Here is a 25,272-nt window from a genome sequence, read left to right as displayed (position 1 = left end):
AGTCCAGGCAAGAGGTGATAGTGGCTCAGAGGAGAGGCAGGACCATGTCAGGGAAAGAATCTGAGGTGTCTGTAGTAAACTGAACTGTCAGAACTTGTGATTTATCAAATGAGGTAAGGAGAGGGTATCAATTATGATTCAGAATTTTGGCATGGACAGCTGAGTGGATATAAGTGCTGATTCCCTAGATGGGGGACACCAGAGGAGTAACAGGCATACAACGAATATTTTAGATATATTTTCAAAATGGAATAATTACTGATGATAGGAAAAACTTGGGGTTTAATATCTTAGGCTCTGGTAAACTATGAAGTTTATAGAAGTGGATTATCTTATTCCCAAAATATTAGATAAAGAATCACTGTATTCTTATTATTGTGAAGTTTTAATTTCAATATGTTCTTTTCTAATAGGTTTTTTTACATTAAATGAAAACTTCAAACATAATAAAAGCCTCTCTGATTAAAAGGTTAACTTTTTACTAGTGCATAAAAAAGAATAGTAAACATAAATCATGTATGATAAACTGTGGCCTAAGATAAGTTTTATTTGATCAATGAGTTCTTAAAATATTTTATTTTATTTTTTTAAAATTTTATTTATTTACTTTTAGAGAGATGGGAAGGGAGGGGAAAAGAAAGGGAGGGAAACATCGATGTGAGAGAGATACATCGACTGGTTGCCTCTCACATGCCCCCAGTGGAGGACCTGGCCCACAGCCCAGGTATGTGTCCTGCTGGAGAATCGAACCAGCAACTCTTTAGTTCACAGGCTGGTGCTCAAGCCACTAAGCCACACCAATCAGGGAAAAATTATTTTAAAATAATGAGATTTCACTGACAAGTCCTAATTCTAATTTCCAGTTTCTTTTGAAAACTAGAAAAATTTGGCCAAACTTGGAGCACGTGTCCACATGGCAACAATCAGCTGTGGCTAAGTAGGGACTTCTTGCCCACTTCGTGTGATGTGTGCTCACCATAATTCATTTCACTGTGTTTCGTTTCCCCATCCTTGAGCTTTAGGGTCAGTTGACATTTATCAGAGTGCTTGTGCTGTAATTTACTTTACAGGTGAGAAATATTTCTTTACACACTTTATCAAAAGTGGTCAATGGAATGCAGAGAGAGCCATATGATTCAAGTAAAAAGGGGAGAGGATTTTGCGTGTATGTGTAGAAATTAAGATTTTTTTTTAATGAATGTACTCTTATTGTATTTGTGACATCCAGCCTGTGACATTACCTGTCTCAATGACATTATCTGCCTGGTACTTGAGTATGTGATGCCCTCGTTAAGTCAACAGCTAAGACTGTTGACTAACAGTTTGAATTTTGTTGAAATGAAAACCAAGGTAAGATTGGTTAAGCAAGATTTGTTTCTTTCTTCTCCCATCCCTCTGTATTTCTAAGTTTCTTGCTCCCAGAGGGTAAATCTTGGGATGAGCAGAATCTTATCAAAATCAGTTAGAATGCTACAAGAGATCCTCAGAAATGTTAATGGCCCACTTGAGACGAAGACATAAATTGTATTGTATCATCAGGGCCTTCAGGTAGAAGAGGAGATTTAGACAGTACCATCTGATGGAATAAAGCCAGAGCACTTATGTCCTTTGCAATAACTACATTTCATTTCAAGACATTCTTTTGTTTTCTTTCAATATTTTATTAATACCCCACATCTGTCTTGCCACGTCTCACTCCAGAAGATGAGGGATGTACCTGATTGGCGAGGTTGAGAGGAACTGAGCAGGTCTGCCGGGGATAGGAGACCTGATGTCCCATCTGCCGAGCATGGGAGAATTAGCACCTGGGGCTGGGCCAGGACCAGGGCCAGGACCAGGGCCTGGAAAGTCTGTCTCCCTCAGGGATGAAACATGGGCTGTCCACTTGTTTGCAGAAGTAAAGCAACATTCTCCATTTAACGTGATCAGCATGAAAGCTGATGCTTTGATCTCCATCACTCTGTTCCTTGTACAGCTTTCATAACTGGTTCAGAACTCAGAAGACAAGGAGAACGCTTTTATTGGGCCCTAAAACATCAGCCACCTTTCAGTTTCCTTTTGCTCAGCCTTGATGAAAAATGAACAAGCAAAGTAAACAATCCTACATGAAAGGAACCTCTTGCCCCAGGCCTACAAAGCATACATTTCGTACACAGAGATGGTGTACTTGGAAGGCCTTACAGTGAGCTGATAAGAAAAGTGAACCTAAACAAAGAGCTTTACCTATTCATAGAAGATTAAGCTAAGTTGAAAACACTCCTGATAAATCTATATTTAGCTGAGTCCTTGCTTTATTCAAGGTACAAAGAGAAAATATTCGAGTTGTGAAGTGCTTTTCCTTTTCAACTTTAGGCTTGAAAAACTTGCTTATTGTCAAGAAGCATATTTTGATTTTTGTTCTTCCCTCTTTCCAGAATAGACAGTGTGTGTTCACAAAGCACATGCCTGTTTCATGTGACCTCATCCCTTTCTTTCTTTCTTTGTTCTAAAATAGAAAGCCAAGACAGCTTTCAGTTCTTTCAGAAATAGTAAATAAAACAGAATTATTAAGAAATTTAATTGTTTCTGATAGAATGCCAAGAGCAAAAACATAGTATGTCCCATTCTTTTTGTGTATGTGATTTCAAATACATCATGTATATAGAACACAAATATATATAATTTTTATATAACTGTGACTACAGTACTATTCATTTGATATTTACTTGTGGGGTTTTTTTGGTATGTTTTATCAACAAAATATGAGCACCATAGAAGCAGGAGATGTGCCCATCTTATTCATAAGTCATTCATATTCCCACCCTTAGCATTGTCCTTGACTGTAGTAGCCAGTTGATAAAAAATGTGTTATATAAATGTTTATCTTTTACACTGATAAAAGTACTAAATATAGAGTTGGAAACTACTGACCTTTTGGTGGATAGCAATGTGTTATTAAAGAAAATTACATAGAGAACAACTCTAAATTTTGAAGCAGAACTGTCTTTGAAAACTGCTGGACTGGGTCAAACATTTTGGTTTGGGGGATTTCCAGAAATGCACTCAAGTCCTCTAGGTTTTAAATTTTCTGTTCTAGTTATTGTTATTTTCTCTCTGCTGTTTCATTTGTGCATTACTTCTTCGTACCTTCTCAAATTTTTTCCTAAATAATTTTTTTTGCTTGCTCTTTGGCTCATTCTATTTTCCTGTGGCTTTTTATTTCACTGATTTGTGCCTTTGTCTTTGTTACTTCCTTTCCTCCTATTTGATTTTGCCACAGGGTTCTCTCAGTGGCACCACCATGAGGAATATGTGAAACAAGCAAATTCTAAAAGCTGCATTCTAAGTTCCCTTGCAATGTGAACAGCTCTATTCCTTCCTTGGTCCCATGTGCCCTTTGAGTTCTTAACTTAAAGCAGTGGCATTACAATTGCAATTGAGATGAGGCAGAACTAGTTTTATTCAAGTTTCCTGTCTCACTTCATGTTGATGTAGATTCAATAGATAAAGTTATTCTTTTTAGGTTTATTTTCACTTCACAACGGGTAGATTTACTGCTAATTAATTTGGGGAATTTTTCTCTAGATAAGCTAGAAACATACTTTTATATTAAGATGAATTTCTCTGAAATCTTAATTAAACAAGAAGTCATGGGTCAAAGCCTCAGTGTTTATTGCACAATCATGCAAGGTTTTTGTTTCTATTTCCATTTTCCATCCTAATTTTTTGAATTTCCTTTAATATTCTCTCCTTAACATTTAAAAAAAATCAACTTTATTGAGGTACAGTTTACATACCATAAAGTTGACCCATTTGAGGTCAACAATTGTCACCATAATCCAGTTCTATTATACCTGTTTGCAGTTAATCCCCACTCCCACCTCCAGCCCTAGGGAACCACAGATAAGCTTTCTGTCTCTCTAAATCTGTTTTTTCTAGACATTTCTAGAAACTGCAATGAAATCATACAATATCTAGGATGCCTACTCTCGTGTGTCTGGCTTCTATCACTTAGCATGATGCTCTGAGCTTCATTCATGTTGTAGCATGCATAAGTAGTTTATTCCTTTTCATCTCTGACTAGTATTCCATTGCACACTTATCACATTTTGTCTATCCATTCACTGGTTGATAGACATTTGAATTGTTTCCAGTTTGGGGCTATTGTGCATAATGCCACTCTGAGAAATCATATACATATCTGTAGGTACATGTATGTTTTTATTTCTCTTGAGTAAATATGGAGGAATGGAATTGTTGGGTTGTATGGCAAGCTTACATTAACTTTTTAAGAAACTGTCAAACCATTTCCAAAGTGTGCCACCTTGCGCTCCCACCAGCAATGCGGAGGGTTCCCGTTTCATCTCTTCCTCTCCAGCACTTGGCACTGTCTGTCATTTCAGTCGTTGTCACTCTCATTTCAGTCGTTGTCACTCAGTATAGTTCTGATTTGCATATCCTTCATTCCCTAATTACTAATGATGTTAGCATCTTTTCAGACTTTTATTAGCAATTTGCATATCACCATTCATGAAACGCCTATTTCAGCTCTTTGCCCATTTTTAAATTAGGTTTCTTCTTTAACCATTAGTAACCTGGTTTCTATCCTTCCCATTAAAAACTGCCCTTTGAAGTAATGAAATACCACTGAAATAATGAATCCTAACAAATTCAGTACTGTTTGTTAATTCATCTTCTCCTGACCCTTCTGTAGTCTGAATAGTGTCTTCAATAACCCCTTCTGGAGATGTTACGTTACTTTGGTACTCAGGACAGAATATTTTCTGAATTCTTCTCAAAGATCTTTAGTAACTCCCTTTTTTGGGTGATAGCCCTCTTCCAGGACCTCTAGGTGGTCCAGTCCACATGGACTAAACTTGTGCCCCCTGCTAATTCTCCTTCTAATTTTATTTATTTTTAAAATGTAATCTTTACTGTATTTTTTCCATTACCATTCAGTCCCAATATGACCCCTCCCCCTTCCTTCTAACTTTAAATCCATGGCAAATTATAGTGTACTTAAGGAAATGTCTAAAAGAAATGAGATGTTTAATGTCTTCAAGGAAACGGCACTATCAGAGCCTGGTGAGAGCAGGAGATGGGAGGGACTGCCTGATAAGAGTTGCAGTAGTGGGCTGGAAATGCAGACAAGGTGAGGAAGGATGCAGGTAGGCAGTGAGGGAGCAGGTGAAGAAACACCCCAGACTTTATTTCCACCCCTTGAACTCCTACTGGTGCCTCCCATAGGGTGAGGCCAGAGGCTAGGACAGACTGGGTAAAACCATCTGTGAGGTCACCAAAGGGGATGAGAATAAATCTGGGAGCAAATGAAGAATAGCCAACACAATACCCTATTGTTCCTTCACATTCAGTGTCTAAAAAAGTTCTTGCCCTGGCTGGCATGGCTCAGTGGATTGACTGCCAGCCTGCAAACTGCCGGTTCCATTCCAAGTCAAGGCACATTCCTAGGTTGCAGGCCAGGTCCCTGGCTGGGGGCATGGGAGAGAACTGATCAGTGTATCTCTCACACACCGATGTTTCTGTCCCTCTCTTTCTCCCTCCCTTTCCCTCTCTCTAAAAGTAAGTAAATAAAATCTTTAATATAAATAAATAAAAATAAATTAAATAGATCTCATCTTAGTGCCTACGTCATCTCCCTGTTTTAACTTCAGTGTCTCTGTCAATGGTACCTCCCAGCCACCCAGGCTGGAACCTCAGAGAGCACTCTGTTCTGTTCATAAATTCTTTATTCCATGTTTGGCATTCACCATCTTGTGGGGTTGAACTTGATGAATGTTAAGATCCTCTATAACTGTGAGATTCCATGGTTTCATGGTACTCAACATTGTGATTTTATTAAAATTCTCAAGTGCATACTTGTCTCTTGAACAAAACTGTACACATTTTTACGGCAGGGTCTGCTCCTCTTACTTCTTCAAATCCTCTTTGTGTCCACCAGCGTTCTACGAGGTTAGGGCCTCAGCAAATGTTTGCAAAATGAATAAATGAATGATTCAGACATGGGCCTAAAACTTGTCTAATTCCCTTGTCCAAATTACAGGTTTTGACAGCAAATAGTCAACACATTTCACCACTAAGGGGCAGCATCCGCAATGGTAATTTCCAAAGATGGTCCAATTCTAATGAGCATATCACTGCAGCTTCGTTCCTCCTAGAAACAGCAGTATGATAAGAACGGGACCTATTAGGCAAACTATTCTCAAACTATTCTCTTTCTGGTGTAAAAGTACCAATGAATTACTTTCTCCGCAGATAATTTCTAATAAATATGGTTAAAAACGAAAAGTGTCTGTCTGCTTAGCAAATACTTTCCTGTATTATCTCTATGAATGTTAATGTTCTTTGTTTTTAACTAAAGATTAGTTTAGATTTCTTATTATGAAAGTGTTATATTCTTAGTCTACAATTGGCCAAAGAAGACAAAATTTCCCTGTTTTTTTCTCTGTAACTTCTTCATCTTGTTTTTTTCTTTTGCATATTGACACTTAAATTATGTTATCCCCAAAAATTCACAATCACAAAAAATAAACAATAAAAATGTACAAAGTAAAAAGTTAAAGACTTCCTTTCTACAAAGGGCCTGCTGCCACTCCCAAGGGGTAACCATTGTTAACAATGTGATGTATATTCTTCCAGATAATTATTTTTTGCAGATTTTTTAAAATTTTAAGTATTTTAAAAATTGAAAGGAGAGCCTTAGCTGGTGTGGCTCAATGGATTGAGCACTTGCCAGTGAACCAAAGGGTTGCAGGTTCGATTCCCAGTCAGGGCACATGACTAGGTTGAAGGCCAGGTCCCTGGTTGGGATGGATGTATCTCTCACACATTGAAATTTCTTTGTCTCTCTTTCTCCCTCCCTCCCCCCCTAAAAAATAATAAGTAAAATCTTTAAAAAAGAGAGAGAGATAGAACAGAGTGGAGGTATTATCTGCAGAGTGGAGGTATTATCTGATAGAACAGAATGGAGGTATTATGAAAAAACAGACACATGAATCAATGGAACAGAATAGAGAGCCCAGAAATGAACCCACATCTATATGGTCAATTAATATTGGCAAAGGAGGCAAGAACATATGATGAGGTGAAACAGTCCATTAAAAAATAGTGTTTGGAAAATTGGACAGATACATACAAAAAAAAAGAAGCTAGGCCACCTTCTTACACCATGTGTAAGAATAAACTCAAAATGGATTAAAGACTGAAATGTAAGTCTTGAAACCATAAAACTCCTAGGAAAAAAACATAGGTAGTAAAAACTCTGACATTTCTCTTGGCATTATTTTTTTCTGATAACAAAAGAAAAAAAAATAAATAGAACTACCTCAAACTAAAGAGTTTTTACACAATGAAGTAAGACATCAACAAAACCAAAAGACAACTTACTGAATGGGAGAACATATTCACCAATGATACATCTGATAAAGGGGTTAAAATCCAAAATTTATAAAGAACTCATACAACTCAATACCAAAAAAAACAAACAATCCAATCAAAAATGGGCCAAAGACCTGAATAGACATTTCTCATACAGGTGACTAATACAGGACATACAGGTGACTAATAGACATATGAAAAGATGCTCATGTCACTAACTGTTAGAGAAATACAAATTAAAACCACAGTAAGATAGCACCTCGACCCTGTCAAAATGGCTTTCACCAATAAATCAACAAACAACAAGTGTTGATGAAGGTGTGGAGAAAAGGGAACCACATGTACTGTTGGTGAGAATGCAGACTGGTGCAGCCACTATGGAAAACAGTATGGAGGTTCTTCAGAAAATTAAAAGTGGAACTACCTTATGACCCCAAAATTCTTCTGTAGGTAAATATCTGAAGAAACCTAAAATACTAATTCAAAAGAATATATGTACCCCTATGTTTATTGCAGCTTTATTTACAGTAGCCAAGATAAGGCAGCAACCCAAGTTCCCACCAATAAATGAGTTGATAAAGAAGTGGTGGTACATATGAGGTTTGTCAGGGAAAAGTGGAACATTGTTAATATAATGAGAATGGTTTGTGCAACATGGATGTAACCTGGCAGCCAAGGAGAGTGAATTGGAATGCTCATGCATGAACAATGACAACTTCACTGTACTAGTTAGTGGGAGCAGTAGACGCCATTGAATGAACATATGTACTGTGTGGCTGTTGCATTCAAAATGACTGAGTAGAGCAATGAATCTGTATCAAATTTTTTGTTAAGCTTGAAGATTCCTCCACAGAAACTATTTGGACGATTCAGAAGGTCACAGCTATGGGCAAATGGTCATTGGCAGCTTCATCACAACAACGCACCTGCTCATATATCATGTTTTGTGCAGAGTGTTTTGGCAAAATATCAAACCACCCAGGTGACTCAGCCCCTCTACAGCCCAGATTTGGCACCCTGTGACTTCTGGCTTTTCCTAAAACTAAAATCACCTTTGAAAGGGAAGAGATTTCATACCATTGATGAGATTCAGGAAAATAAAACAAAGCAGCTGATGGCAATTGGGGGAACTGTGTGAGGTCCCAAGGTGCCTACTTTGAAGGAGACTGAGGCATCATTGTCCTATGTAAAATGTTTCTTGTTTCCTGTATCTTCTTCAGTAAATGTCTCCATTTTTTCTGTTACATGGCTGTATGCTTTCTGGACAGACCTCGTATATACAATGGAATATTACTTAACAATATTTAAAAGGAATGAAATTTTACCACTTGTGACAGTATGGGTGGATTTAGAGGGTATTAATCTAAGTGAAATAAGTCAGCTAGAAAAAGGCAAAATGCCATATGATTTCACTTACATGTGGAATCTAAAGAACAATTTAAATGAACAAATAAAACAGAAGCAGGCTCATTGATACAGAGAACAGACTGATGGTTGCCAGAGGAGAGGAGATTGGGGTGTTACAGGACAGTGACTGGGCCTGGATCGGGTCTGCCTCAGGCCTGCCTGTAGTGTGTGGGTTCTCGACTTCATTGGGGAAAGGTTTCTCAACTTGAGTCCAGGTGATTTTGAGAGTATGTTTATGAAAGCTGGGGACACTGACAAAAGGAAGGATAAAAGAAGCAACAGAAGAGAGCCTGGCACGGCTGCTGTGACTCTCTAAAAGCCAAAGAAAAGGGGGCCTTGGAGACAGGTTCAGAGGGTTAGCCTGGGACAAATGCTGCCACCCATTGCAAGTCTCACGGGGTCCCTTCGAGTTTAGGAAATATTTGCCTTTAGAGGAAGAAGACAGGGAGGGAAAGGCGCAGGCATGCTATTGGGAATGGGAGGTCTCGCTGCGACCTTTGTTTTAAGGGTTTTTTTTTTAAAGGCTGGTAGTTTAGAGGAGGGTATCATAGAATATTCATCAACTTTTCCCGGTGTGTCCTTTCAGGGTCATGGTCTTCACTGATTGGTTAGTGATGGCAGAGCATCATTAGTCACTGCAGCTGGTCCTGGTGTCACCCATCTGGTTTTGCTGCTTTTGTTGGCCTGGAGCTGAAATATAGTAACTGAATCCTAGATGTTATCTCTAGGGAGGAAAGGTCCAGGGCAGGGGGGATATACGGGGAGTGGGTTCTGAACTGCATGAGCAACAATATGCCAGGGAAGGAGAGGCCGCCCTGGAGCCGAGGTCTGGTGCTAGTTTTGCCCATTGCCAGGCACCTAGGTCTTTCCACCCCGGCGACCTTCCATATCTGGCTCTCAATTTCTGGGCCAGTTTACTGAGCTATCTGTTTCAGTTTCCCCATTCCACTTGCCACGAATACTGTCCTGCCTCACGGGACTGGGTGAAAAGGGTGGAGGGTTTAACAAGTACACATTGGCCATGGCTAGTGTGGTTCAGTGGACTGAATGCTGGCCTGAAAACTAAAAGTTTGCTGGTTCAATTCCCAGTTGGAGCACACCGATGTTTCTCTTCCTCTCTTTCTCTTTCCCTTCCCTTCTCTCTGAAAATAAATAAATAAAATCTTAAAAAATAAATAAATAAACAAAACAGAGCCCTGGCTAGTGTGGCTCAGTTGCTTGAGCTTTGGCCTGCTAACTGTCAGGGCACATGTCAGGGTTGTGGGCCAGGGCCCTGGTTGGGGTCCCTCTCATTCTCCCTCCTTCTCCCTCTTTCTAAAAGTGCATGAATAAAATCTTTAAAAAAATTTTTTTAAAGGAGTACAAATTGGTAGTTACAAAATAGGCATGGGGTATAAAGTACAGCATAGGGAATATAATAGGGAATATTATAATAACTATGTCTGGTGCCAGGTGGGTACTAGAAATATCCATGGGAACACTTTGTAAAGTGTATGCTTATCTAACCAGTATGCTATCTATCTAAAATTAATACAAATACTATTGGATGTAAACTGTAATTAAAAAATAAAATAATATAATATAGTAATACCAAAAAAGTAAGATTGTGACCATAAGGTGTTAGAGGCCTAACGACGATGATAGTGATGATGACTCCAGTAATGACAGGGTTGAGCGAAAACACCACAAACTGGACTTGGCAGGGATTAGAATGCGTACTACCTTGGGTTTCGGTGTGCGGCTGAGTACTCTGATCCAGTTTTCAAAGTGTTGTGTTTTTTTTTGTTGTTGTTTTGTTTTTTAGATTTTATTTATTTATTTTTAGAGAGGGAAGGGAGGGAGAAAGAGACAGAGAGAGAAACATCAATGTGTGGTTGCTAGGGGCCGTGGCCTGCAACCCAGGCATGTGCCCTGACTGGGAATCGAACCTGTGACACTTTGGTTCGCAGCCTGCGCTCAATCCACTGAGCTACACCAGCCAGGGCTTCAAAGTGCTGTTTTTGTTTTTTTAAAAATTTTAACCAAAATAGTGTAGAGACAAATGTCCTGGATGAGTCTGTGGGGGAGATACAAGCTTTCCTCTACCTCCAAGTTTCTTCTGGCTGGTCTAATATTAAATAGATATGAGACAGATTAGCAAGAGAAAATAACCAAATTTAATAAGTACGTATATATGGGACCCCCACGTACATGATGGAGTCAGCGACCCTCATCTGCTGAAGAGGGTCAGAGACAGAAAGTGGGATTGAGGTATGTAAGACAGGCTGACCTAGGAATGAGGTGATACACCTCGGGGGCTTCAAAGGGTCCTTGCAGGATGATAAGAAGAATGGAAAAACTTCTAGTAAATAGAATTTTGCCCTGCCCTAAGAGTTATCTCTGATAATCTCTTATTATGCGCAAGGCCCCTATTTCAAGTTCTAGTAGGTAGTTAAGGGAGAGGCAGAAGTTTCTCTTGAGCCTGCGGCTAAACTGGCTTTCAGCTCAAAGTAATCTGCATACCATAGAGAAACCTCTAGGGGTGGCTCATTCTGAACCACCACAGGACCCTGGGACCTAGATTATAGCCCTCGTGATGGAGATTGTGCCACTACGGAGCCATGTCAGTTTGAAGATTAACTCTCTGGTTTTAGTTCCTTCTTTTATGTACCCAAAGGATACAACCAGATGACCTCTAAGGAACCCATCTCTGGATCTATCATTTCTTTCTGAAATACTCTGATTTTTTTATTGTCCATAAATGTGTCATTGAGCTATTATCCATGGGTTAACCCTCTAAGGGAAACGGAATATCTCCCCCATATCTGCTAATATGCAACCCTTCTCTTCTTTAAGGGATGGGTTATTAAAGTTTGCCAGAATATTAGGCCCAATCTAAATGCAGACACAGCAATTACATAACTGAGATTGGTAAATGAAACTTCCTGCAAAGGAAACACATTTTCACTTCCATTTATCTCCTTCCAAGACTTTATTTCATCACTTACTTCCTCTACTAGTGTCTTCAAATTCTCCCTCAGGATTCTGTCCTAGCTCACAACAGCGAGCGTTTTGTATTCACGTAATATTCTCTACCTACCTATACGTCTTGGAATCAAACTCTGAACCTACTGATTTCACTCCTCACTCCAATGCAACTTTTATTTGTACCACTCTACTGAAATGGTTTTGATAAAGATTGTCAATACTATTTATCTGTCCAAACCAGTGTTTTCTTGTTCTCGATTTCACTGTAGCATTTACATGCTCAGTGATCTCATGCGTTTTAATGGTGTCCATTAAATTGATAGGGGAACTCAAGAGTTAAAGGTTTTTAGCCTTAGTTGATAGGCTTAAGCAACTAATGCACCTGAAAAAGTATAATTCCAGGAACTGGAATACATGACCCTGTGACTCAAATAGGTCAACAAGCAATTCAACCTCTGTGCCCCAGGCAGTCTGCAAGCCACAGAGAGAAATGCCCCTGGTGTAGATAAAGAATTGTTGATCAACAAACAGATAAAGGAGCACTAGGAAAATCTCTGCTGGGCTGCACCTCTTACTCAATTAACCATTTTTCCAAACTCCTTACCCACCTTTCTATCCAATTAAACTTTTTCCAACCCTCTAAGAGGGGTTGGAGCCATCCTTTTTTCTCCTTATAAAAATGTTGGCCTGAAGTGAGATGTTAAGACAGTTTTTTTAAACATATTTTATTTATTTTTAGAGAGGGGGAAAGTGAGGGAGAGAAACATGTGTGAGAGAAACATTGATTGAATTTTTATAAGAGTTTGAGCCAAACTGACTTATGCCTGGAAGCAAGATCTCAAGTGCTCTTCATTAGCATTTTTAAAAGGACACACCCATCATCAAGCCCCACTGTTATCTCCAGTCCTTCCCCCGCCTCCCCCCAGGGCCTGCTGGAGTTTTCACCACAGACACTGAATCCCATAATGACACCACCCTACTCATAACCTTTAACCTTGAAGCTTGCTTCCCTGTTACATCCAATCTCTGCAATGTTGTTGGTAACCATCACCACAATCGCCAGCCTTATCTTCAAGTGTTCCAGTCACACTGGGCCACTTTTTATCTTCTAAGCAAACCGTGCTCATTGGAACCCCATGACCTTAATGAAATTAAGGCACGGGATGCTCTCTTTATATATGCTTAATCACAAAGCAGAACATCTGACAAACTGTACATCCTCAATCAATTCTTACTGAATGAATTAACCATGAATCCTAGGCGGTTGGCTCTTCAATAAGATACTTATCAATTAAATAAAACATTATGAAAAATGCTTCCTTAAAAAAAAATCACTTTTTTTTTTTTTTTTTTGCTCTGGCTGGTGTGGCTCATTTGGTAAGAGCATCATTCCATAACCAGAAGGTTGTGGGTTCGATTCCCAGTTGGGGAGCATGGGAGAAGGCAGCCAACGAATGTTTCTCCCTCACATCAGTGTTTCTCTCTCTCGCTTCCTCTCTATAAGCAATGAAAAAAAAAGCCCTTGGGTGAAGATTAAAAAAATTACTTTTTCTTTTTGGAAAGGGGAGGCAATTGCGTGCTAATCTGCAGTTTCTGTCACTATCCTAGCCATTTCGAATCTTACCAATTCATGTCAGGAGGAGAACATCTGACAAAACCTTTCTGCCCTTTCTATAATATCTTTACTATGTAGAGAAATAAACTCATGAGATTACTGTAAACCTAAGCATCATACTTCAGTTTTTCCATAGATAATGGCCACTATGGCATGAGCTGTACCCCACAAAGAAACCCTATGTAAGATGATTCTAATATACAGAGATTTAAGGTTAGCTAGACTGAGAAAGTCAGATCATATGAGTTCCTATTTTTGCAAGTTAATTTAGAAACTATTCATAAGGGGAAGGGAGAAAAAAAAAAACTGACCACTTAAAATTTACAAGAAATTCTCACTCTCACTGTCATAATGGAAATTCCCAAAATTCTCATATGTGTTCTCGTCTTCATCTCTGGTAGCATAGAAACATCTGCTAGATAATATTACGGAGAAGAAATACTCAGTGTCATTGCCCAAACCTATAATAACTTGTAACAGTCAGGTCAGTCTCACAAACAGGTATCACTCCCATGAAGGGCTCTGGTTTCTTTCCCTATGAGTAATGGAAATTTCTAAACATTTGCTGTGTCTTTCTGATTGTTGTACTCAGTAATATGGGGTTAATAGTGCCTCTTATGAGATGCCAATATGTTTGTGGTATGTACAATTGTATAAAGACAAGATTCTCTAGGTAATAGTATTACATTAGTATCAAACATTCATCTGTACATATTTTTTCAATACATATTGGTTAACCATTTACTTTGTGCTAGTGGTTGGCACCAGAGATACAAATACAGGAGATGCATTTCTTGTTCCCAAAGAGTCTAGTAGATAGGCTGACAAGTTAATACTGTGAATAACATAACAGAAATAGCCCAGGATGCTTTGGGTTGGAGAGGAGTGAAAGAGATGTCAGATCTTGGGTGCTAGGGAAGACTTCAGGAAAAAGGTCACTGTTGAGGTGAATGCATTCAGCACATAGTTATTAAGCAGCCATGTGGCGCCCTGTTTCAGGCCTGGGAATATAGCAAAGCCAGTGAACAAAGCAAAGCCCTGGCCTTGTCGAGCTTACATTCTAGAACACCCTGAAGAAAGTCTGGCAGATGAACAATCTAAAAAGAAAAGGTACAATTTATTTTTAAAGGTTAAATTAGATACAAATGAGTTTAGCTGAGGCATCATAAAATCTGGCTCACTGTATAATCTCTGTCCTCTTTAAAACATGTGGAGAGTATGTTGAAATTTCCTGCCTTTGTGAACAGAGGGGACTTTTCTCCATACATGGGAACAGGGCCCAGAATACGTTCACAGCTCAGGGGTCCCTGCCATAATAAAGACACACACCTGGGGTGGACCATTCACATCATGACAGATACCCCAAATTGTGACATCCATGTGGTGAGAATGTCCCTTTGCTAGAAGCAGGAATATTCAAAGAGATTCTACCTAATACTTACCCCCAAGAACATATTTTAAGTTTATTCCTGACCATAAAGGGAGAGTATAACTTGGGCACATTACTTTTTTAAAGAGATGGTGTACGTTAGTATGTGTGTAGTTTTTTTTCAGAGCAATGGTTACACACATTCACTCAGATACATTCACTTGACTGTGTTGAAGGACTCTTAGAAGGATGATGCTATGCCACTTGGGTGATATGATCCCCCTGACCCTACCATGCATTGGAAAATATATTATTTTTGTATAATTCTAACTGTATTGAATTGCAATAATCTTTCATCCACTTTAGTTCTCCTGTATTTGTCTGTTGTTCATGGCAGTGTTTGTTAACATCTGCCTGGCCCTCTCTGTGAATCTAGAAACACCACATGTCCACCCACTTTAGATGAGTTAGGTAAGGTGGGGGAGTCAAGTTAAGTAGACATAGGCTGGCAGTCTCTATCCCTAACATGTGGCTCCAAGGTCATCCTGGGCGTTGGCATCCAGCCAGCTGAAGCAGAAAGAGAGAAAATGAAGAGGGGATGCCCGCTTTTCCACCACCCGTACTGGGGAGTGACTCGCATCTCCCACTGGTTAAGAACAAGTCCTGTGAACCCACGAGGAGGAAACGAAGTCCCCGTAGGAGAAATACCTTCCCAGCACTACTTTAGCTTTCAGAAGCAAGTCACTAAGTTCAGTCCACATCACAGGAGAGGGTGACTGCACCTTTGAGAATAGAGAAATCATTGAGGTGTTCACTGCCTGTGAACAAAAATTTAGAGAATAAATAAAAATCAGTGAGACAATGGAATTATTCATGCTAATTTTGACACTCCTGCCTGGTATGAAAGAGCTGAGTAATGACAAGTGGCTGAGCTGCAGAACTTTAAAGAGTTGCTTCTACGAAAAGCACGACAATTTACATAGTAAAGAAGTAGAACTAAGGCAGTGCCCCAGCATCTTCTTCTAATGATGTTGGACTAGGAAATTCATTGACATATTCCAGATCACCACAATAAAGTATTGTGATGAAGGGAAGCACACAAAATTGTTCATTTCCCAGTTCATATAAAAGCTGCGTAGACTGTTCTGTAGTCTGTTAAGTGTGCAATAGCATTATGTCCAAAAAACAATGTACAGATCCTTTTGCTTTTTAAAAGCTTTTATTTTATTTACTTACAGAGAGAGAAGAAAGGAGAGAAACTTCAATATGTGATTGCCTCTCATGTGCCCTGCGACTGGGGACCTGGCCTGCAACCCAGGCACATGCCCTGACTACTGGGAATCAAACCTGTGACCCTTTCGTCTGCGGTTCGGCACTCTGTCCACTGAGCCTCACCAGCCAGAGCAAACCAATGCACATAGTATATATCCTTTTAAATGTACATGCCATTTTTATGAGATTATAAACTTCTTGTTGTATTTTTCCATTACCATTTATCCCCCCTATACCTTTTTCTACTTCCACCCATCCCGTCCCCCTTAATGAACATATCTTAACTAAAATACTTTATTGCTGAAAAATGCTGTCCATCATCTGAGCCTTCAGTGAGTAGTAATCTTTCTGCCGGTGGAGGTGGATCTGGGCAAAGTAAACTGAAAACCTTCTGGAAAGAATTTACCATTCTAGATGTCATTAAGAGCATTTGTGATTCATGGAAAGAAGTCAAAATATCAACATTAATAGGAATTTGGAAGAAGCTGATTCCACCCCTCAGGAATGACTTTGAAGAGTTGAAGGCATCAGTGGAGAAAATAATTGCACTTGTGGAAATAGCAAGAGAACTAGAAATGGAAGTAAAATCTTGAAGATGTGACTGATTTGCTGTAATCTCATGATAAAATTAACAGATGAGGAGTTGCTTCTTATGGATAAACAAAGAAAGTGGTTCCTTGAGATGGAATCAATTCCAGGAGAAGTAGCTACGAATACAGTTGAAATGACAACCAAGGATTTAGAATATTACATACTTAGTTGATAAAGCAGCAGCAAGTTTTGAGAGGACTGATTCCAAGAAATTCTACTGTGGATAAAATGCCGTCATCAAAGCAGCATCGCATGCTACAGAGAAATGGTTAATGAAAGGAAGAGCTGATCCTTTCCACAGACTTCATTGTTGTCTTATCCTAAAAAATTGCCACAGTCACCCCAACCCTGATCAGTCAGTAGTTATCAACACTAAGTGATATTTCTCAATTGTTTATACTGGTATGTAATATTGCATAAGTTTTCAAATTGTACAAATGTATCCACACATAAATATGTGGGCTTACGTGATTCATGTATGTGGAAAGCTGTTGTTCAGGGAAGTGAAATGCATGACCACTAACTCCAAGAGCAATTCAATCTTTGTGCCCCAGGGTGTCTGCAAGAGATGGAGCTGGTATCTGAGCCATTGTCTTTCAGGGAGGGAACAACTGCGACGCAGATAAAGAATACTTTACCTGTTGACCAACAGATAAAGAAGGACTGGGAAACTTGCAGCCAGAAGGCAACTCTTACCTAATCAACCTCTTTTCTAAACCCCTTACCTACCCAGAGTTCCTCACAATGGTTACAAAGATAGAATTTGATCTGATATATCTGGATTCAGATTCTACAGATTATCTGCATGGTCTAGAGCCTCAGTTTCTTCATTCATAAAAAGATGATACCTGACCTTTGGTGTGAGGATTATTAGATCAGGAATTATATTTCTTTTCTTTGCTGGTGGGGGAGGGCATGATTGGATTTTTAAATTTTTAAATTATATTTTATTGATTATTCTATTATAGTTATCTTGATTTTTCTCCCTTTGCTCCATCCAAGCAGCACCTCCCACTCACTCAGGCAATCCCCCCACCCTTGTTCATGTCCCTGAGTCATGCATGTAAATTCTTTGGCTACTCCCTTTCCTATACTGTACTGTACATCGTCCTGACTATTCTGTAACTACCTTTTGTACTTCTTAATCCGCTCACCTCTTTGCCCTTCTCCTACACCCCCCGCCCCCATCCCATCTCTTTATCTTTAACCTTTGGCATTTTAATTATGATGTATCTTGGGGTGGGCCTCTGCATCCATCTTGTTTGGGAATCTCTATGCTTCCTGGACTTGCGTGGCTATTTCCTTCACCAAATTAGGGAAGTTTTCTTTCATTATTTTTTCAAGTAGATTTACAATTCTTGCTCTTTCTCTTATCCATCCAGCACCCCTATGAAGTGAATGTTGGATTGCTTAAAGGTGTCCCACAGGCTGCTTACACTGTCCTCATTTTTTTTGGATTCTCTTTTCTTCTTGTTGTTCTGATTGATGGTTTTTTGCTTTCTTATGTTCCAAATCATTGATTTGGTTCTTGGCTTCATCCACTCTACAGGTTTTCCCCCCTGTAAACCGTTATTTCAATTAGTGTATCCTTCATTACTGACTGGATCTTTCTTATTCTGTTAAGTTCCTTGAGCATCCTTATAACCAGTATTCTGAACTCTGCATCTGATAGATTGCTTATCTCCACTTCATTTAGCTCTTTTTCTGGAGTTTTGATCTGTCCTTTCATTTGGGCCATTTGTCTCATTTTGGCAGCCTCCCTGTGTTTGTTTCTATGTGTTAGGTAGAGCTACTGTGACTCCATGTCTTGGAAGTATGGCCTAATGTAGTACATGTCCTGTAGGGTCCAGTGGCACAGCCTCTGCTATCACCCAAGCTGGGTACTCAAGGTGCATCCCTCATGTTGGCTGAACATACCCTCCTTTTGTAGTTGATCCTTGGTTGCTGTTGGCAGATCAATGGGAGGGATTTACCCAGGCCAGTCAGCTACAAGGATTGACTATGACCACTGACCATCAACCTCTATCCTCTGAAGAGGATCAGCTGTGCAGGGGCAGAGTGGTGGTGCTCTGACATGGTCTGTAGCTGCCTACTGGGTGCACTGGCCTTGGAGTTTCCCAGGTGTGGCGGCCACACTGCATGAGTTATAAGGCAATCTGAGACAGTTGCTTCTTGCCCTGGGCTTGGAGGTTTCCAGGTGAAGCCAACCTGTGAATCTAGCTAGGCTGCTAGTTCTTGCCTGGGGCTCACTGAAGCCAGCTGCTGCTTGTTTGAGAGGATTTAGGAAGTTGTGAAGCATAAGCAAAGACCAGTCATTCATATGGAAAAACGGCTTGGGTAGTTCCATAAGTTGGGTGGGGAAGAGTCTTCCCCCCACCCCCCAAGGGGATGTCCAAGGTGGGTCAAATAGTGTTGATGGAATCTTAGTCTTCCATCTCTGTGGGAAGAGAGCCCAGAAAAGGGACAATGGCCTCTGCTCACCTTGATGCCAAACACCTCAGCCTCCCCCTGCATACCACTGGTGCCCCTCAAGCCACCTCCCTGGTGCTGAAGCCCAGAGGAAGTGAGTCTGAGTAGTTGTGTCTGTGTGTGGGTTCTTTAAGAGGAATGACTTGGGGATCCAGAAGTTTCTTCCACCAACTCAATTCCTGCTAGTTTTTGCAGCCAGAAGTGGTGACTTATCCTTCTGGCTCTGGAACCCTGGGCTGGGGGTCCCAGTATGGGGTTGGGACTTCTCGCTCCCAAGTTATCCCTCCCCAATTTTTATCCACCACACATGGTTGTTGAACCAGCCTGTTCTGTGTCTGTGCCCCTCCTACAAGTCTGGATGGATGTGGTTTCTTTAATTCCATAGTTCTCAAACTTCCATTCAACTCAATTTCTGTTGGTTCTGAGCAATGGTTGTTCTCTATTTTAGTTGTAACTTTTTGTGGTTGTGCGAAGTAGCAAGCCATGTCTGCCTATGATGCCATCTTGACCAGAAGTCCCTACACTGATTTTCAATAAATGGTAGCCACCAAAGAAGAATAACTTAATCCTCAAAAGGACAGTCCATTGAGAAACCCATACTTGAAGTCCGTACGACTTTTACAGGGAGTCATATCAATTCAAGGGGAGAAGCACAACTTTTATTTTATATATATATCTCCTAAAGATCCCAAGTGTAGGGGAGAAAAAATATTTAGGTTCTCATCTGAGTCTCCTAACAAAAAACAGATTAGCAAGAGAAAAAGTTTATTAATATATACACATATCTCATATATACTTGGGAGGAACTCTAGGATGAGTAAGTCAAAGGGGTGGCTAAAACTTGGGTATGGATAGCATCTTACTAAAGAAACAGTGAATTTGTACAGAAATGACATGACAAAGAAAAATGGGTTTAGGCTTCCAAGGGGAGAAGCTGGGAACGTAAACATGGGTGAAAACTATGGAGTGAGGTTTGTTTGCAGATTCCTCTGGTGCCATCTCTGGGCTAAGAGGCTAGGCAATCTCCAGGAAAGAAAATATACATTCTGGTTTTAGACAGCAAGGAAAATAAAGAGAGCTCTTCCTGCTTTTGCTGTTTCTTAATTGTCTTTAGCTCAAAATAATTCTTATGTCAAAGGAGCATACTTTGGGGTGACATATTCTGGTTTCCTTCACCAGTGAGTTTGTTTTCTAGGATGTTAGCATTTCATACCATGTAAGCTTTACTATTCTGAGAAGATGATAAGGTCTGTGGTGTGGGAAGCTTTTAGAAAGAAAAGCAGCACCATCCTGCTCAGGGCTGCTTGACATCATGTGTTGTATATACAATTATAGTTATATACCTGTTTGAAATATATACATGTATACACACTTATTTTAAACAACAAAATGCCTGCTGCCAGTATAGTCAGGCAATTCTTGTAATTGTGTGAAAGGTGATGAGCTGATTGAATTGCTTAAGGGAATCACATAGCAACAGAAAGATAAGATGACTGAATGAATTCCATTTGATGTCACAATTCCTCTGCCTCAGGGAGGGTGTTTAAAATCAGATGAATCATGGGTTGTGCATCTGTCTTGCTCCCCAGATGTTGATTCTGGCTTATCTGCACTTGAATGTGGGACTGCCCAGTCCACCAGTCACAAGGTTCCAGCATGGGGAAATAAAGCCTCAAAACCTCTGGCTGTAAAAACATGTGGGGGTTGCATTGGCAGGAGGATCTCCCAGTCTCACAGGAGAGTCTGTTGGAGGGACCCATGAGGTTCTAGTATGTACACAAGCTCACTCACCAGGGATTCAGCACCAGAAGGGTGCAATTCATTTGTGGTTAGTGGGGGAAGTGGCTGAAAGTGGGGTGAGAGCCAAGCAAGTGGCATTATCTCCTCTCTGACCCCTCCCCCACTTACAGCTCCACAACAAGGCTCTGCTCCTTACGATGTAACAGGTGTGCCAAGATAAAGAAATATGGCCGAAATGATAGAACAAAACTCCAGAAAAAGAACTAAGTGATAAGGAGATAGCCAAACTACCAGATGCAGAGTTCAAAACGCTGCTAATCAGGATGCTCACAGTAATGGTTGAGTATGGATGCAAAATAGAGGAAGAAGTGAAAGCTATTCAAAGTGAAATAAAGAAAAAATATTCTTTATTATTTAGGGAACCAACAGTGAGGGAAGGAAATTGGGACTCAAATCAATGATTTGGAGCAGAAGGAAGAAACAAGAATTCCAAAAAATGAATCGAGGCTTAGAAACCTCTGGGACAACTTTAAACATTATAACATCTGACTCATAGGGGTATCAGAAGGAGAAGAGGAAGATCAAGAAATTGAAAACTTATTTAAAAAATAATGAAGGAAAACTTCCCCATCTGGTGAAGGAAATAGACATGCAAGTCCAGGAAGCTCAGAGAGTCCTAAAGAAGTTAGACCCAAGGAACACCACAGCAAAACACATCATAATTACATTACCCAAGATTAAAGATAAGAAGAGAATCTTAAAAGCAGCAAGACAAAAGGAGACAGTTACCTCCGAAGGAGTTCCCATAAGATGATCAGCTAATTTCTCAAAAGAAACCTGAAGGCAAGAAGGGGCTGGAAAAAAGTATTCCAAATCATGAAAGGCAAGGACATACATCCAAGATGACCCTATCCAGCAAAGCTATCATTTGGAAGGGAAGGGCAGTGCTAGCTGGTGTGGCCCAGTGGAATGAGCGCTGGCCTGTGAACCAAAGGGCCACTGGTTTGATTACCAGTCTAGGGCACGTGCCTGGGTTGCAGGCCAGGTCCCCAGTAGGGGGTGCATGAGAGGCAACCGCACATTGATGTTTCTCTCCCTCTCTTTCTCCTTCCCTTCCCCTCTCTAAAAATAAATAAGTGAAATCTTAAAAAAAAAATAGAATGGAAGGGTAGATTAAGTGCTTCCCAGATAAGGTCAAGTTAAAGGAGTTCATCATCACCAAGTCCTTATTATATGAAATTTTAAAGGGACTTATCTAAGAAGAAGGTCAAAACTATGAATAGTAAAATGATGACAACTCATAACTATCAACAACTGAGCCTAAAAAAAAAATCTAAGCAAACAACTAGAACAGGAACAGAATCACAGAAATGGAGGTCACATGGAAGGTGGAGGTGGGGGAGAATGGGGGAAAAGATACAGGAAATAAGAAGCATAATTGGTAGGTACAAAATAAGCAGGGGAAAGTTAAGAACAGTATAGGAAATGGAGAAGCCAAAGAACTTATATGTACAACCCATGGACATGAACTAAGGGTGGGGAAATGCTGGTGAGAGGGAGGGTGCAGGGAGGAGGGGAATAAAAGGAAAAATGGAAAAACTATAATAGCATAATCAATAAAATATACTTAAAAAATAAAATCAGATGAATCAGTAGTAGAGTAGGAAAAAAGAGCAAGGGAAAAGAAGACCAGGGAGGTGTGTTTTTCAGAACTCAGAAACCTAGGTAGAGATGTACAATGAAGCACCATGGGTGATAGCTTTTGTGGTATTATTTTTATTTTCCAATTACAGTTGACATTCAGTATTATTTCATATTAGTTGCAGGTGTGCAGTATGGTGGTTAGACATTTAATTTTCAAAGTGATCCTCTTCAATTATTCTAGTACCCACCTGGAAACATACATAGTTATTAGCTCTTGTGATTTTTTTTAAAGCTTTATTTTCAAGCTTCTGCTTCATTCAGTATGATGCTCACGCCCCCCACAGCTACAATGATCTCCTGAAATATGAGTCTATTCAAATTCCGACACTCTCCTTACTTCCAAAAACCAAACAAAACCAAAAACAAAGACACACACGAAAAAGAAAATTCTTAGCAGGGCTCTGGTGGCATGGCCTCTCCATTCCCTGCCCTACACTTATTTGAGTGCTTAACAAAAACCACATTTAATTTATTTATTTTTAGAGAGAGGGGAAGGGAGGGGGAGCACGGCCTCTCACATGCCCTCAACAGGGGACCTGGCCCCACAACCCAGGCATATGCCCTGACCAGGAATAGAACTGGCAACTTTTAGGTTTGCCAGAGGATGCCTAACCCACTTAGCCACACCAATCTCGGAAACAAAACCAGCAGTTTCTTAGTCTGTGCATTTTCTCCTGTTTCCTTGACCTGGAATGCTAGTATCACCTTTCCTTGTGTGGAGAACAATCATTTACTTTAGAAAATTTTAATATCTGTCAGGAAACCTCTGGTTCGTCATCCAGGTGCTGGCGCCTGTCTCTCAGCTCTGCCCATATCCCTATTTCATTTTATTGTCTTCACTCTGTTTAATATTCCATACAATTTTATTTTATTTTATTTTGGACATCTGTTCTCTAAACCCCAAACAACTATTTAATCTTTGTATCCTGCCCTCTCTTAGGGTGTGGCACCTCAAGAATGTTTATACAGCAAAAATGAACCCATGTTTGGTCATCAATGACCCAATGACCTCCATCAAATTGACCTTGGGCTTAGAATCCCTAAACTATATCTTAAAATCACCATGCTTGTAAGTGCCTCCAGGACACAAATCCCTTTTGCAGGATTTGAAATGTTTGCCACCATTACTCATCTTACTTCGGTCATGGCTCCAAGTCGGGACTAACCCTGATCAGTGCCTGGAGAGAGGGAAAGGACATTCTAATTTTTAGGAAACAATTACTCCACGGCCGCTCTGGTGGAAGGCAGACCCGTGGGCGGCACAAAGGCAGTCCAGCCTGATTGGAGTTCAGCCCCACCCCGACCCCTACCTGCCGCTACACACTCTGGGTTTCCAGGTAGATACTATCCAGGTGGGTGTCACCTCCCTGCCGCCCGTCCCGGCAAAGTCATCCCGGGTCCCGGACCCTTAGCCCGCACCCCGCAGCAGAGGCAGCAGCGCTGCGGGAAGGGGTGAAGGTGCTCTCACGCCGTCTACCCTCTCCCCAGCGGCAAGCGGGCGGCGGGACCCAGGAGGGGAAGCCCTGGGTGTTCGAGGCTTCTACCCCGGAAACCCCGAGGGAAGGAGGGGCGGGGAGGAGATCAGTTTCTCCGGAGTTGTGCAACCGCCGGAGCAGAGGCGGACACTCCCGCGCAGCCCCGGCCGCGCCGACCCCCCGCCGAGTCCTAACCAAAAGCGAAAGGAGCTGCGTCCCCGGCGTGGAGTCCGCAGGGAGGTCGCTGCGTGCCTCTAAGTCGGCCGGGCCACCACTTTGTGACTTCACTCGTTTCGCAACAAGCCCGGACCACTCGCGCCCCACCCACCCTGGCCCGCAGCTTTGCCGTCTGCCGCTTCTTCCGATCCTCTCCCTCCGGGCCGGGCCTGCCTCCGCCTTCGCGGAGCCTCCGGTCCCGACGGCAGCGGCAGTCCGCGCCGTGGTCGCCGCCTGGCGGGCTGGCACGTGGCGGCCCCTCGCCCCTCGCAGCAGCCCGGCGCCTGGCCCCCCAGCTGAGTGCAGCGCACTCCTAGCGTCGAGATGCTGTGCTTCCTGAGGGGAATGGCCTTCGTCCCCTTCCTCCTGGTGACCTGGTCCTCCGCCGCCTTCATCATCTCCTACGTGGTCGCTGTGCTCTCCGGGCACGTCAACCCCTTCCTCCCCTACATCAGGTGAGGGACAGAATGGGTGGAGGGGCCGGGACTGGGCAGAGGCACCACAGGGAGCACTGCTGATGCAGAGGGCAGGGAACCAGACCCAGCTGGGGCATCTTGCAGAAAGACTGAGGTCTGACTGTGAGGAGAAGAAAGGCTGCATCCTGACACAAGTGTAGGGAGGCAGGGGCTACGGAGCTGAGCAGTCCTGACTCCACCTTAACCACTGAACAGAGTGCCATCAGAAGGGGTTCGGGATAGACAGAACTACACAGAACTTTCAGACGGTAGGACACAGAATCTCTGCAAGACGCTTCTTTGGCGATGGTGGATGCTATTTATTGAGTGCCAAGCTGGAGATCCATCCAGGTGTGCCCTAAAACAGCTCATGTATTTCACTTCCGCTTCCCAGCATCCTCATGAACTGTGTGTTTGGCTCATTTTTCATGAAAAGAAACTAAGTTTAAGCAGATGTTGAAATACCATCAGTGTGACACTGATGTCACAAGTAGGAAATGGTGGAAGCAGAATTCACACCCAGATTCGTCCCATGCCAAAAGCAACACTCCAGGTTTTTGGGAGTCGGGCTTAAGCTCTCCTCGATGGAGCTACCCAGGACTCCTCTGGGTTGGGTGC

At 41.3% G+C, this 25,272-nt stretch overlaps 1 protein-coding gene across 1 annotated transcript in view; it reads left to right on the top strand.

Moving 5' to 3' along the window:
- Positions 1 to 24,027: 24,027 nt before the first annotated feature.
- Positions 24,028 to 25,272, top strand: part of DRAM1 (DNA damage regulated autophagy modulator 1) — a 39,878-nt gene continuing 38,633 nt past the window's right edge. The window contains exon 1 of the mRNA XM_045826696.1: positions 24,028 to 24,654. Coding sequence (XP_045682652.1) covers positions 24,524 to 24,654 — 131 coding nt within the window. The 5' untranslated portion in view covers positions 24,028 to 24,523. The remainder of the gene's footprint in view (positions 24,655 to 25,272) is intronic.

Source organism: Phyllostomus hastatus, unplaced genomic scaffold, assembly GCF_019186645.2.
Source record: "Phyllostomus hastatus isolate PE091 unplaced genomic scaffold, TTU_PhHast_1.1 phas_scaffold_755, whole genome shotgun sequence".
Classification (NCBI taxonomy): Eukaryota; Metazoa; Chordata; class Mammalia; order Chiroptera; family Phyllostomidae; genus Phyllostomus; species Phyllostomus hastatus.
Note: the sequence above shows the minus strand (reverse complement) of the source record. Positions and strands in the feature narration are given on the sequence as shown.